This window comes from Peromyscus maniculatus, chromosome 22 (assembly GCF_049852395.1).
Source record: "Peromyscus maniculatus bairdii isolate BWxNUB_F1_BW_parent chromosome 22, HU_Pman_BW_mat_3.1, whole genome shotgun sequence".
Lineage (NCBI taxonomy): Eukaryota > Metazoa > Chordata > Mammalia > Rodentia > Cricetidae > Peromyscus > Peromyscus maniculatus.
This window is the reverse complement of record NC_134873.1, coordinates 42,819,172-42,832,033: the sequence shown is the minus strand read 5'-3', so window position 1 is coordinate 42,832,033 and position 12,862 is coordinate 42,819,172. Positions and strand designations below refer to the sequence as shown.

General features: G+C 43.6%; 1 protein-coding gene across 18 annotated transcripts in view; it reads right to left on the bottom strand.

Annotated features, from left to right (window-relative positions):
- Positions 1 to 12,382, bottom strand: part of Birc6 (baculoviral IAP repeat containing 6) — a 186,023-nt gene extending 173,641 nt beyond the window's left edge. For 16 of the 18 annotated variants that reach the window (XM_042266804.2, XM_076559499.1, XM_076559498.1 and 13 more), the window contains exon 1: positions 11,921 to 12,380. In XM_042266804.2, coding sequence (XP_042122738.2) covers positions 11,921 to 12,275 — 355 coding nt within the window. In that variant the 5' untranslated portion in view covers positions 12,276 to 12,380. Of the gene's footprint in view, positions 1 to 11,920 lie in introns of all 18 variants that reach the window. The other 2 variants (XR_013047380.1, XR_013047379.1) reach the window with 1 other exon arrangement.
- Positions 12,383 to 12,862: the final 480 nt, after the last annotated feature.

Below are 12,862 nucleotides of genomic sequence, written 5' to 3'. Positions count from 1 at the left end.
CACACACACAGTAACATGCACATACAGAGAGGAAGAGAGAAAGAGCACCCGAACAACAGTAGCAAACAACTAATACTTAACTGTTAGGCTCTGGAGTCTGAGCTCTTATAATGCCTTCATTAATAAATCTAAAACTACTAAAAGATTAGTATAAATTTTCGGCTAGAACAGCCCATCTTTAAGGATTCAAGAGCTACAAAAACAACCTGGGAGGCAAATTTGAATAACTATACAGAATCTCTAAAAAAATAAAAATAAAAAAGAAGAAGAAGGAAGAGGAGGAGGAGAAGACAATGAAAACCAAGACAAGAAAATGAAAGAAATACATAGTGGCTCATGCTAGTATCAGCACTCAAAAAAAAAAAAAAAAAAAAAAGCAGAAGGACACCAAATTCAGGGCCAGTTTGGTCTACAAAGAATCCTGGAACAGCCAAGGCTACACAGAGACCTTGCCTCAATATAAAGAGGGAAAAAAGGGAAGAAAAGAGAGAAAGACCTTAAAATTTGCTATAATTAACTATAGGTAAGTGTTTCGCTTACAGAAAGGAAATAACAGAAAGCATTTGACATAAACTAGGTCATCATTTAATATCAGCAAAGTCTATCAAGTGAAACAGCTCAAGTACATACTCCTAATCCAAAAGAAGATTGTGGTTTTGTAAGAATCCAGGTGGTCATAATGAGGAGTAAGCATACTAAGTGTCCTCTTCTTCCCCAGAGCCAGTGTATAGAGCCCACTAGGATAACTGGGAATGCGGATTAAAAACTTAGTATACAAAGGAGTGTCTGAGGTGCAGGAAATGCCTACAGATAATGTTCACTTAGCTTTTCTTGAAATTTTAGCTGTTTTGGAAAATTTGCTAATTAAATTAGTTTTCTAGACACAAAAATATATAAATGTACCCAGAAGATACTAAACTATCTTCTAAGGGCTACTAAAATCCCAATTCTACATCATGTTTATTATCTCTTGAAGAATAACTGAATGTAAGAAGGCTGCATGTACCAAGTTAGTCAGAAGAACTGTTCTGAATCATCTAAATTTTCCATCACTAGAAAAATTTTTATTTTATTCAAAACAGATTTCCTGAGGACTATATAGGCTCCAAAACTTCGTCAAAGAGGCAGCTCTGGGCTCTAACTTTATTTAATCAAAAATTTGTTATTAAAGCTGTAAATAAAGCTCAGTGGATAGAGCATGCAGGAATCCTCAACAGCACAAAAACAGTTTGGTAACCCAAGCCTATAATCCTAGCACTCAGGAGGCAGATGTAAGAGAATGAGAAGTTCAAAGTCATCCTCAGCTACATATTGTTCAAGGGCAATCAGGGATACGTGAAACCCTAGTTTTTCAAAAGTAAAAACGAAATACAGTCAGACATGCATGCATATAGATGGATGGATCATCATATGAAGCAGTGATTCTCAACCTGTGCATCAAATGACTCTTTCATGGTGGTTGTATATCAGATATTCTGCAAATCAAATATTTACATTATGATTCATAGCAAAATGACAGTTATGAATTAGCAATGAAAATTATCTTTTGGTTGGGGATTATAGCCAGGTGGGAAATCCAAGAGAGAGACAGGAAGAAGAAAGGCATAGGCTGAGAAGACACCATCCTGCTGCTGTCCAGGGAGCAGCATGGAATGGCACACAGGATATGCCATGGAACATGTGGTGACATACAGATTACTAGAAATGAGCAGAGTTTAGTTATAAGAGCTAGCTAACAAGAAGTTTGAGTCATAGGCCATGGCCATAGAGTTTGTAATTAATATAAGCCTCTGTGTGATTACTTTATAAGTGGCTGCTAGACTGCAGGTGGGAGAGATTTGTCCCGACCGGCAGAAACGGAGGAACTTCCAGCTACAAGGAACTGTATTAAGGGTCAAAGCCTCAAGATCCGGATGTGCTGGCTCTCTTGGTTCCTGGACCCTGGACACTGGAGGTAGACGAACACCGCCGAATTGAGCTACACCTTTCCCAGACCCTGTTGCCTATCCCTTCACTTGTGAGTTACCCCACAAAATAAACCTCCTCTTTAACTAAAAAAAATTAAAATTAAAAAATAAAGGGTCAAAGCATTAGGAAGGTTGAGAACCACTGATCTAGAGTAAACTAATCAAATCAAAAATAATCAGTAGAAGTATGATATACATGAATGAAAATGTCAAAATGAAACCCATCAATTTGTACAATGATATATGCAAATAAAGAAAAAAACAATAATCTGGCTGACAAGATGTCTCAACAGGTAAGATGTCTCAACAGGTAAGAGAACATACCAACACAGCTGAGGGCCTAAATTCAATCCCTAGAACCCACACAACAGGACAGGACCAACTCCTACAAATTGTCCTCCAACTGCCACATGTACTGGCATGAGTGTGTTTCTCTCTCTCTCTCTCTCTCTCTCTCTCTCTCTCTCTCTCTCTCTCTCTCACACACACACACACACACACACACACACTCACACAAACAAATGTAAAAAAAATTAATGCTAATAATCAAGAGCAGGGCTTGAGATGTAGATCAGTGGTAGAGCCCTTGCCTAGTACGCACAAAGACAAAACAAAAGCTGTATGGGGGGGGGGGGGAATTGCACCCAATCTAAACTACTGAAGCTGGAGTAGAGTACAAGAGCACGAAGATCTTTTGGGTTGATTTGGTTTATTTTTGCATTTATTGAGACACAGTTTCTCTGCGTAGTCCTAGCTGTCCTGGAACTCACTCTGTAGACCAGGCTGGCCTCAAACTCACAAGGTCTACCTGCCTCTGCCTCCCAAGTACTGGGATTAAAGGTGTGTGCCACCATCACCCAACTCAAAGATCTTTTATTTACAAACACTATCCAATTTTCTTTTCTTTTTTTTCTTTCTTTTTCTTTTTTAATCAGGGTCTTTCTCTACATAGCCCTGGCTTTCCTGGAGTTCACTATGTAAACCAGGTTGGCCCGAAACTCATAGATACTCCTGCCTCTGCCTCCCAAGCACTAGAAATGTGCCACCATGCCCAGCTAGCACAGTCTTCTCAAAATTCTGTCTACCTGATAACAAGAAAAAGATTCTCGAGGCCAGGCACTGACTGGGTAAAGCAGTCAGAGCTCATGAGACCTTTTTCTCCATATACCAAAAGATTCTCAGAATGTTTAGCTACAAGTACTGTGTAGTCCTTTTCACTGTGACACAGATCTAGAACCCACTCTAGAAATTTAAGAAATCAGACTTCTTTCTATATACTACCATTACTACTGATTAACACACATGAATATCACAATTTACTTATCAATATACACTATATGAACAATGTGTATACATACAAAAGTTATACAACAGCCTTAACCTTGTTCTGATATTTCGCCTCACCAATATACTTAAAAGATATTTATCCAGGGGTGAGAAAGATATCTCAGCACTTAGGACCATTTGATACTCTTGCAAGAGATCTGGATTCAGTTCCCAGCATCAACATGACAGCTCACAACCATCTGTAACTCTGGTTCCAGTGATTTCAACACCCTCTTATGACATGGTGCACGTACATTCACTCAGGCAAAACACTCATATACATAAAATAAAAATAAATCTTTCCCCAAAAAAGTATTTATTCAGGGCTGGAAATAAAAGTTCACTGGTAGAACATTTGCCTACATGTGCAAGGGACCAAGATTTAATCCCCAGTAGGAGGTAAAGGGAAGAGAAAAAATTGGAAAGATATTTATCAAAATATAGATCATAAGGTTACCACATTCATATTTCCATCTACATTTGAATAACATCTATCCTCAACGCCCAAACATTAAGCTAGTGAACATTTTTTTTTTTAAATATCAAGAGAAGCATGACAATACTTAAGAGACACAAGAAAATTGGCATTCATTCACTCAGGACCTAATATGTTTGAGGCATTCAGGGTCTGACCACTTAATCGGCACTACCATCTTATTAATGACAAGGCTAAGAATCAGGATGTTAAGTGAAACCCAGAGCTACCTAACAAATAAAGCAGTCTCCAAACATCCTCAAAAGAGTTTATAAAAATAAATAAACAAATAAACAAACAAACACATAAACTATACACTGATAGTAGGGGTACTGTTTCAGGGAACAAGAGGAAAATCATCAACTACTGTATGGAAGAACTTCCATACTTAACTATATCCTTACAATAAGGCAAAACCTAGATGAACTGTGCAAGATAGTACAAAGTAGTAAATCAGGAAAATAGTTCAAATTTGCAGGTAAGTTTAGAAGATTTAAGGAGTATGAAAAGAAATAAAGTGGGGAGTGCTTTTTTGTGGTGTCTGGTGTTTAAGACTCATTGATAAGTAGATGATTCTAAGCACTATATAGGCAGAGAATTTAAGTCTTCACAATTAAAACCATTATTACCACCATCTTGCAGATGAAGAAAATAAAAAGCTAATTTAGTAAAGGTTACAAAGTCACTAAGCTAAATAATAATAATAAAATAAAATAAGGACTTTAACCAAAGCTACTTGTCTCCAGAAACAAGCTACTTCCTAGTATGCTAAAGTTCACGAATCAAAACTGGCTAGAAAGGTGCCTACCTAGTGGTGTATGTAGTTTTAGTTTTAAAATCCAGTCACGGTCTGAGGGACACAGCTCAGTGGTGAAATGCTTGTCTAGCATGAGCAGGGGCCTAGGGTCCTGGGCTTATTCTCGGCTGGGAGAAGGGGGTGGGAGACACAAAGTCAGTAAATAAACACAAAAAAGAGGCAACTAAGCAAATGAAATAATGTTCAACATCACAAATCATTATAGAACTGCAAAGTAAAACAAAACTGAGGATGGGTGCTCATTTGATCCCTGCAGTAGGTAGCCAGACAGGCAGATAGCTGAATTTGAAGCCAGCCTGATCTACATGGCAGCTCCAGGACAGCCAAGGCTACACTTTATCAAAAAAGAAGAAAAAAAAAAAAAAAAAAAAACAAGATTGAGCAAGGCCTAGTAGGACTTGTGAGGTGGAAGCATCAGGAGCTCATCAAAGTCTTCCTAAACTACACAGCTGAGGCCAACCTAGGAACATGAAACCCTTTCTTAGAAAAAAAGAAAAAGAAACCACCCAGAGAGAGTGCCTATAAACAGAAGTTTCTGTCCAGTCTGGTCCCACAACCGTTCAGTCCCAAATAAACACACAGAGGCTTATAGTAATTATAAACTGTTTGGCCTATTGCTCAGGCTTATAACTAACTAGCTCTTACGCTTAAATTAACCCATAACTCTTGTCTATGTTTAGTTATGTGGCTTGGTACCTCTTCTCAGTCCAACATTCTCATCTTGCTTCCTCTGCATCTGGCTGGTGACTCCATCTCTGCCTTTCCTCTTCCCAGAATTCTCCTAGTCTGGTCACCCTGCCTACACTTCCTGCCTGGCTACTGGCCAATCAGCGTTTTATTAAACCAATAGAAGTGACAGATCTTTATAATGTACAAGAGCATTATCCCACAGCAAGAGCTAGATGTACCTATCAGAACGACCAAAACACAAAACAGTATCATCACCAAAGGCAGGTCAGAGTGTGAAGCCATGAATGTTGCTGAGAATACAAATGATACAACCATTTGGGGAGACAGTTGACTAGAAAAGTAATAATAGTTTTCCCATCCTATTCAGCAACTAAGCTCCTTAGAATGACCCAAATGAAGTCCGGTGGTGGTGGCACACACCTTTAGTCCCAGCACTCGGGAGGCAAAGCCAGGTGCATCTCTGTGAGTTGTTCAAGGCCAGCCTGGTCTTCAGAGCAAGATCCAGAACAGGCACCAAGGCTACACAGAGAAACCCTTAGCAACTTTTTTGGTAATTCCCAACCCAAATCTTGGAATCTAGCAATATGGTCTTCTGAACATGAACGGAGAAACAAACTGACATCTAGACAACGGAATACCAGTAGATGCTAAAAAAGAAATGTGGCACACAAACTGTAATCCCAGCACCTAGAAGGAGGAGGTAGGAGGATCAATTCAAGGCTAACCTGGACTACAAAGTGAGTTCAAGGTCAGCCTGGGCTAAATGAAGTACAGTCTCAAAAAAGAAATCAGCTATCAAATTATGAAAAAAACATGGAAGTACCTTAAGACCTATGTGAAAAGTCTATATAATGTATGATGCCAACTATAACATTCTGGAAAAAAGAAAACTATGGAAGCAGTCAAGATTACCAGGTACCGGAGGGGAGATGAAGAGGGATAGATAAAGGAGAGCATAAAACTTTAAGACAGTGCTACATGAAAGTAGTGAGTACATGTCATTATGTATGTCTAAACCCACAGATGTCAACACCAAGAGTGAGCTCTAATATAAACTAAGGATGCTGAGTGACTATTTCTATTCAATATTTTCTTTGGATTAGACATGGTGGCACATGCCTCTAATCCCAGCACAGGGGAGGCAGAGGCAGGTGGATCTCTCTAAGTTTGAGGCCAGCCTGGTTCACAAAATGAGTTCCAGGCCTGCCAAAATGACACAGTGAGATTCTGTCTCCTAAAAAAAAAAAAGGCTGGGTGACGGTGGCACATGCCTTTAATACCAGCACTCAGGGGGAGGCAGAGCCAGGCGGATCTCTGTGAGTTCAAGGCCAGCCTGGTCTACAGAGCAAGATTCAGCACAGGCATGAAAAAAACTACATGGAGAAACCCTGTCTCGAAAAAAAATAAAAAAATAAAAATAAAATAAAAAATAAAAAGATATGGTCTAGGTCTTAAAACCTGAGTAAGGGCAAAGCATGGTAGCTCATATCTATAATCTCAACACTTGGAAAGCCTGGGCTAAAGTTAAGACCCTACCACAAAACAAAACCATACAAAAACCTGAGTAAAATTAAGATAAGTCTAGTTAAACTGGAGGAAACTGGGTTCATCCCAAGAAAGAAAGCTACTATAATAAGAAAAAAAACTAAGTAAGTCCACTTCACAAAACAAAATAGAGAGACAAAGCTAAAGCTTGGAGAAGAGCTCATGGAAGGCCACTGAGTGTCAATGGATCATCAGCCAAACTCTCTAAAACCCTAACTTTTTAATTGTATATGGATGAGTGTATTGCCAACATGAATGTAAGTGTACTACATGTGTATACTGCCCACAGAGGACAAAAAAAGAGTATCAGATCCCCTACAACAACTGGATTTAGAGGTACTTGTAAGCCGCCTTGCTGGGATCTAAACCTGGGTCCTCCAAAATAAGACTCACCTATTGTTAACGTCTAGGCAATCTCTCCAGACCCTAAAATACTTTTTTTCTTTTAAAGGTAGGGGCTCTCTGTGTAGCACTGGCTAGCCAGGAACTCACTATGTAGACCAAGCTGGCCTCTAATCTCTGCTGCCTGAGGGTTAAAGACATCATACTCAAATCCCCAAAATATTAACTTTTGGGAGAGGGGGTTGTTTTGTTTTGTTTTGTTTTTGAGACAGGGTTTCTCTGTGTAACACTGGCTGTCCTGCAACTTGCTCTGTAGACCAGAAAATTTTCAACTCTTAAATACTCTTAATATTTGCCTAACCCTGTATATCTTGACAACTCTTAATCTAGTAAAATTATATTTATAAACATTTTATATCTGATACAGATAATTTGAAAACATTGATGGAGAGACAGTTTAAAAATTATCACCACAATCAGGAAGCAGAGGCAGGTGGATCTCTGCGAGTTAGAGACTACCATGGTCTACTGAGTGAGTTCCAGGACAACCAAGGCTACACAGAGAAACATTGGCTTGGGGGGGGGGGGGAAGTAAAAAATTATCACCAATTTGAAACCAAACTGAATAAATACATGTAAATCCTACTTCAATTCTTTAACTTCCAATCTACACTAACAAGCTACCTACAACTCTACAAACTGAATCCCATTATTATTGTCACCCAATAAAATTCTCTATGGTTATCCAATTATTTATCCCAATAAACAAAGACAGCTTTCTCTAGTACAGAAAAGAAGGTAGTTCACTTCCCCTGGATTGAAAAAAGGAGCTATATTAGGACCATGGTCACTAACAGTACCTATTCCCTAGTTACAACTAACTGTTACCCACAAAATACCTACAGATTCCACGTTAAACATAGAATGCAGCATTCCTGCATTCCTGCCCCCATCATCTGAACAGTTACATACAAATATCCTACACAACCTTGGCTAAGCATTATTCATAAGAAATTTTAGTTCTCATATATAAAATGCTTTAGAATTGACCTACTGTTACTTCCAAACAGTCCTTTTATTCTGTTAGCCCTAACTTCTCTATGAATATTTTTATTTCTCTCCCCCCCCCTCTCTCTCTCTCTCTCTGTGTGTGTGTGTGTGTGTGTGTGTGTGTGTGTGTGTGTGAGAGAGAGAGAGAGAGAGAGAGAGAGAGAGAGAGAGAGAGAGAGAGAGAGAGAGAGACTGAGATGATTATTTTCAGGTACGCTCAGATGGAGTTATAGGCAGCTCTAAGCTGCCAGGCACAAGTACTGGGAACCTAATTCAGGTCCTCTGGAAAAGCAGCAAGTGCTCTTAACCACCAAGCCATCTCTCCAGCCCCAAGTACTTATTTTTTTTAAAAGATTTATTTATTTATTGTATGTACAGTGTTCTGCCTACATATATGCTTGCAAATCAAGCATATATGTTTGACCTTATATACCTTATATACTTGTTTTGACCTTATATACCTTGTTGTGAGCCACCATGTGGTTGCTGGGAATTGAACTCAGGACCTCTGGAAGAGCAGCCAGTGCTCTTAACCACTGAGCCATCTCTCCAGCCCTGTACTTATTTTTTAATCACATACTCAATACTCATGAATGGCTACCTGCAAGTGGTGTTGGTGTATCTATTTTTGCATTCATATTATATACCTACAACTTTCCTCTATCACTAAGGGGAATGTAACACAAATTTTTTTTTTTTTAGTTTTGGTCTTTGGAGACAGGATTTATGTGTAGTTTTGGAGCCTGTCCTGGAACTCATTCTGTAGACCAGGCTGGCCTCGAACTCACAGAGATCCGCCTGGTTCTGCCTCCGGAGTGCTGGGATTAAAGGCGTGCACCACCACTGCCCAGCGAAACACGAATCTTAAAAGGTCTTATTAATTAAAAAAAAAAAAAAAAAATCCCAGAGCCAGATATTGGGGTGAAAACTGAAAGATCAGAAAAATAGAACAGCCAGCCACGTTATTACCTCTATGAAATCCTCAGCCTCAAGAGTGTGAGTTCCTGTTTCCTCAGGCCTTATATACCTTGTTTTGACCTGCCATCTTACTTCCTGGGATTAAAGGTGTGTGGGCTTCCCAAGCAAAGGCATGAGATCCCAAGTGTTGGGATTATAGATGTATGCCACACTGTTCCCAGTGTGGTCTTTAACTCAGAGATCCAGATGGACCTCTGTCTCCCGAGTGATAGGATTAAAAATGTGAGCCATCACTGTCTGGCCGCTATGTCTAATCTAGTGGCTGGCTCTGTCCTCTGATCCCCAGGTAAGTTTTATTGGGGTGCACAATATATCACCACAGGGGAATATTTCCTTTCTATGTACAACAGATAATACAAAAACATTTTAACAAACCCTGACACATATTATTATTTCGGAACATGGCCTCCAGACACAAAAACATCCCAACTAAACTGTCTATCCAAAATACTTAAAATACTTTTGCTAATAAAGCTTTTTGTAGAAATCCTAACATCTGGGCTGGAGAAAAGGCTCATCCTTTTAGAGAGCTTGCAGCTCTTCCAAAGGACCAGAGCTCCATTCTCAACACCCAAATCAAGAGACTCAAGCACCTGTAACTACAGCTCCAGGGGATCCATACTGTCTTTTTACCTCTATGGGTACCTGCACACTCATATCAGCCACTCAAACAGATGCATTCATACACATAAATAAAAATAAAATAAAGAAAAAGCCCAAGCCTGGAGTGGTGGCTCACTCCTTTAATTCCAGCACTCTAGGGGCAGATGCAGGTGGATCTCCTGAGTTTGAGCCCAGCCAGCTCTACATAGTGATTTCCTGTCCCAAAAGGAAAAAAAGAAAAAGAGAAATCCTAACATATGTAATAACACCATTTATCCTCAATTAGAAATCATGAAAATATTAGATAATTGGTTAAAAGTATAGACATGTATGAAAGTGATAAAACCAAATTTAAGATAGTATTTGGGAGAGAGGAAGAAAAGTTCAGTGTATAATACAACTCAGGAACCAGAGTAAACACCTACTTACAATATCTTATTTCTCATGCCAGGTAGGGGAATACATGAATGAGTACTTGCAATTAAATCCTTTCCTTCCTTTAAATGAATTTTAAAGGGTTTTTTATTTATTTACTATGTACACAGAAGAGGGTGCTAGATCTCATTACAGATGGTTGTGAGCCACCATGTGGGTGCTGGGAATTGAACTCAGAACCTCTAGAAGATTAGTCGGTGTTCTTAACCTCTGAGCCATCTCTCCAGCCCTTAAATGAATTTTAACGAGTCAACTGTTCATGAACATCTTCCTCTCAGACACAATAACAACCTGTTATATCCAAGTTGCAGTAAGTGAGCATTGCTACATCTGGGCTCCTGTCTTGTCTTTTACCTAAGCCAAGAAAAGGGAAATTTGCAAGCCTAACACCTCAAACTTTCTCTTAGACATCTCTTAAATATATTACAGGTTTACATGCTGTAACTATACATAACCAGTTCTTTCACAAGTCAACAAAAATTGACGTCTCTAATTTCACCTTTGTATCTCTAAATTGCCATTCATTCGTATGCTTTATTACTCACACAATAAGCTTATTCCTGTATGTCTGTGTAAAATAACACAATGGTAGACCACATAACTACTTCCATTTGGCTAAATGCACTTAGATATAGTTTATCTCTGTGCATGAGTTTAAACCCACTAATAAACGGAACTTGTCCATTTCAACCTTTAACATCAAAATTAAGACACCACTTATCCACAAATGAAATGGCATCTCACTAAATACCTTAGACAGGGCAATCTCAAAACACTCCAGTCTGTCCACTGAATGAGCTTTGACCTCATGCATCCTAAAAGTCCTATTCCTGAACCAACGTTTCCACCACCCAGAAGTGAGTCTCACCTCCAAGGTGGAGGCGATTCAGACAAACTTCCAACTACCAATTTCTAGCCCTCTATGGTAAAACGAGTTGAAAGGGTCCGAAGTTTCACCTCATCACAAAGGGCCTAGACTTCTTGAACCTGGAAGGGTGGGAGCACAGAGCTGGGGGGCCCGATCTAACCTTCTTTGCACTCTGCCGAGTCCCACAGACGTCCACGCAACAGTTCAGACAGCTGGCCCTCCTCTCCTACATCCCTCCCCCCTGCCCCGCCAGCACCCCAACCCACCCCGATCCAGACCTGCAGTTCTCCGGAGGTCCCCGCACCGGCGGGACCTGAGAACAGCGGACCGGACCGCTACTCCCCGGGAAGGGAGGGCTCCACAGCCAGCTCGGAAGCTTCCCGCCCCTTGCCTCCGGCCACCCACCTCTCCCGCCACAGCCCAGTCTACCAGTCCTATCCCTTCTGGTCCAGCCCGGAGCTGGTCCAAAACCTCGTCCAAGAGCCCAGCGAGGGCCCGGCCCTCTCTCTCGGGCGCCGACCTCTTGAGGCCTCCTCATCTCTGCCTACAGGGCCAGGCCGGTCCAAGCGCACCAGGCCCGGAAAGCAAGTGGCAGTGCACCCGGCCTCACCGGGCTCTCGCCCCCCGACGCTGGGCTTTCAGAGAGAGAGAGTCCGAAGGTCCTCTGCCGTAGCTTCCGGGCCTCCGTGCCATCCCCGGCCCTCCCGCTGCCCGCTGCCCTCCCGAGACCGAGCCCCGGGGTTGGGCGGCTTCCTCGCCCAGCATCCCGACAGCCCGGCTCCGCCCGCGGCCGGCCCAGCCCCCGCCCGGCGTGCCGCGCTCACCGCTGAGCGCCGAGGCCTGAAGGGTGGCCCCGGACGTGCCGTCGATGACTTTGATGGTCCCGCGGCTGGTGACGGCCAGGATGGCGTTGAGCGCCGGGTGGTAGGAGAGGCTGTGCAGCCCGTCGGCGTCGCAGCGCATGCAGCCATCCCGCAGCACCAGCCACTCGGAGACCCCGGCCGCCCCCGCCCCGGCCGCCGCCGTCGCGGCCGTCGCGGCCGCCGCGGCGCTGGAGCAGCTCGGGCCCGAGGCCTCCGCAGCCGCAGCCGCCATCTTCCGGCCTGCGCTCAGCACAATCACACTGGGAAGCGGCTCAGTGACAGTCCCGGGAGGTGCAGCACCACAGCCAGTCACCATCCGGGGCCAGGGGGCAAAGCGGAGCGCGTTAGCCGGAAGTGAAGTCAAGCGCCCGCACGCACGGGGAACGTCGGCCGCCGGGCCGGCCAGGCCGAGCGGGCTGAGAGGCTGACGGGGGAGGGGAGAGAGAGAGAGAGAGAGGCCGCACCACAGGAGGGGCGGGAGCTGGGGGGGGGGGGATGGGGGGGCGGAGCATGCGCGGGAGTGCCCGAAGGGTCGAGCGCGGAGGGAAGCTGATGGGGGGCGGGGGGCGGTCGGGCGAAGGAACGGAGAAGGCGGGGCGGAGTTGGGGGGCGGGGCCTGGCGAAGTGGACATGCGCGGAAGAGCTCGCGGGGCCGCCCAGGCGGCCGGCCGGCGAGGGAGGGGGCGGGGCCGGGCCGGGGCACCCCTGGGCGCGCGGGGCGCCTGCGCGGTAGGGCCCGCCCGCGCCCGCGCGCGTGCCACGCGCCGCTGCTCCGGCCAGCCCTGCGTCCTCAACGTCCCAGTTTCTTCCTTTCGAGCCCCGGGAGTGGCGGGGGTGGTGGTGGTGGCGGCGGCGGAGGGAGTTCCGCCGGGCGCGTGGCAGGGAGGGCGGTGCTGGGCCCAG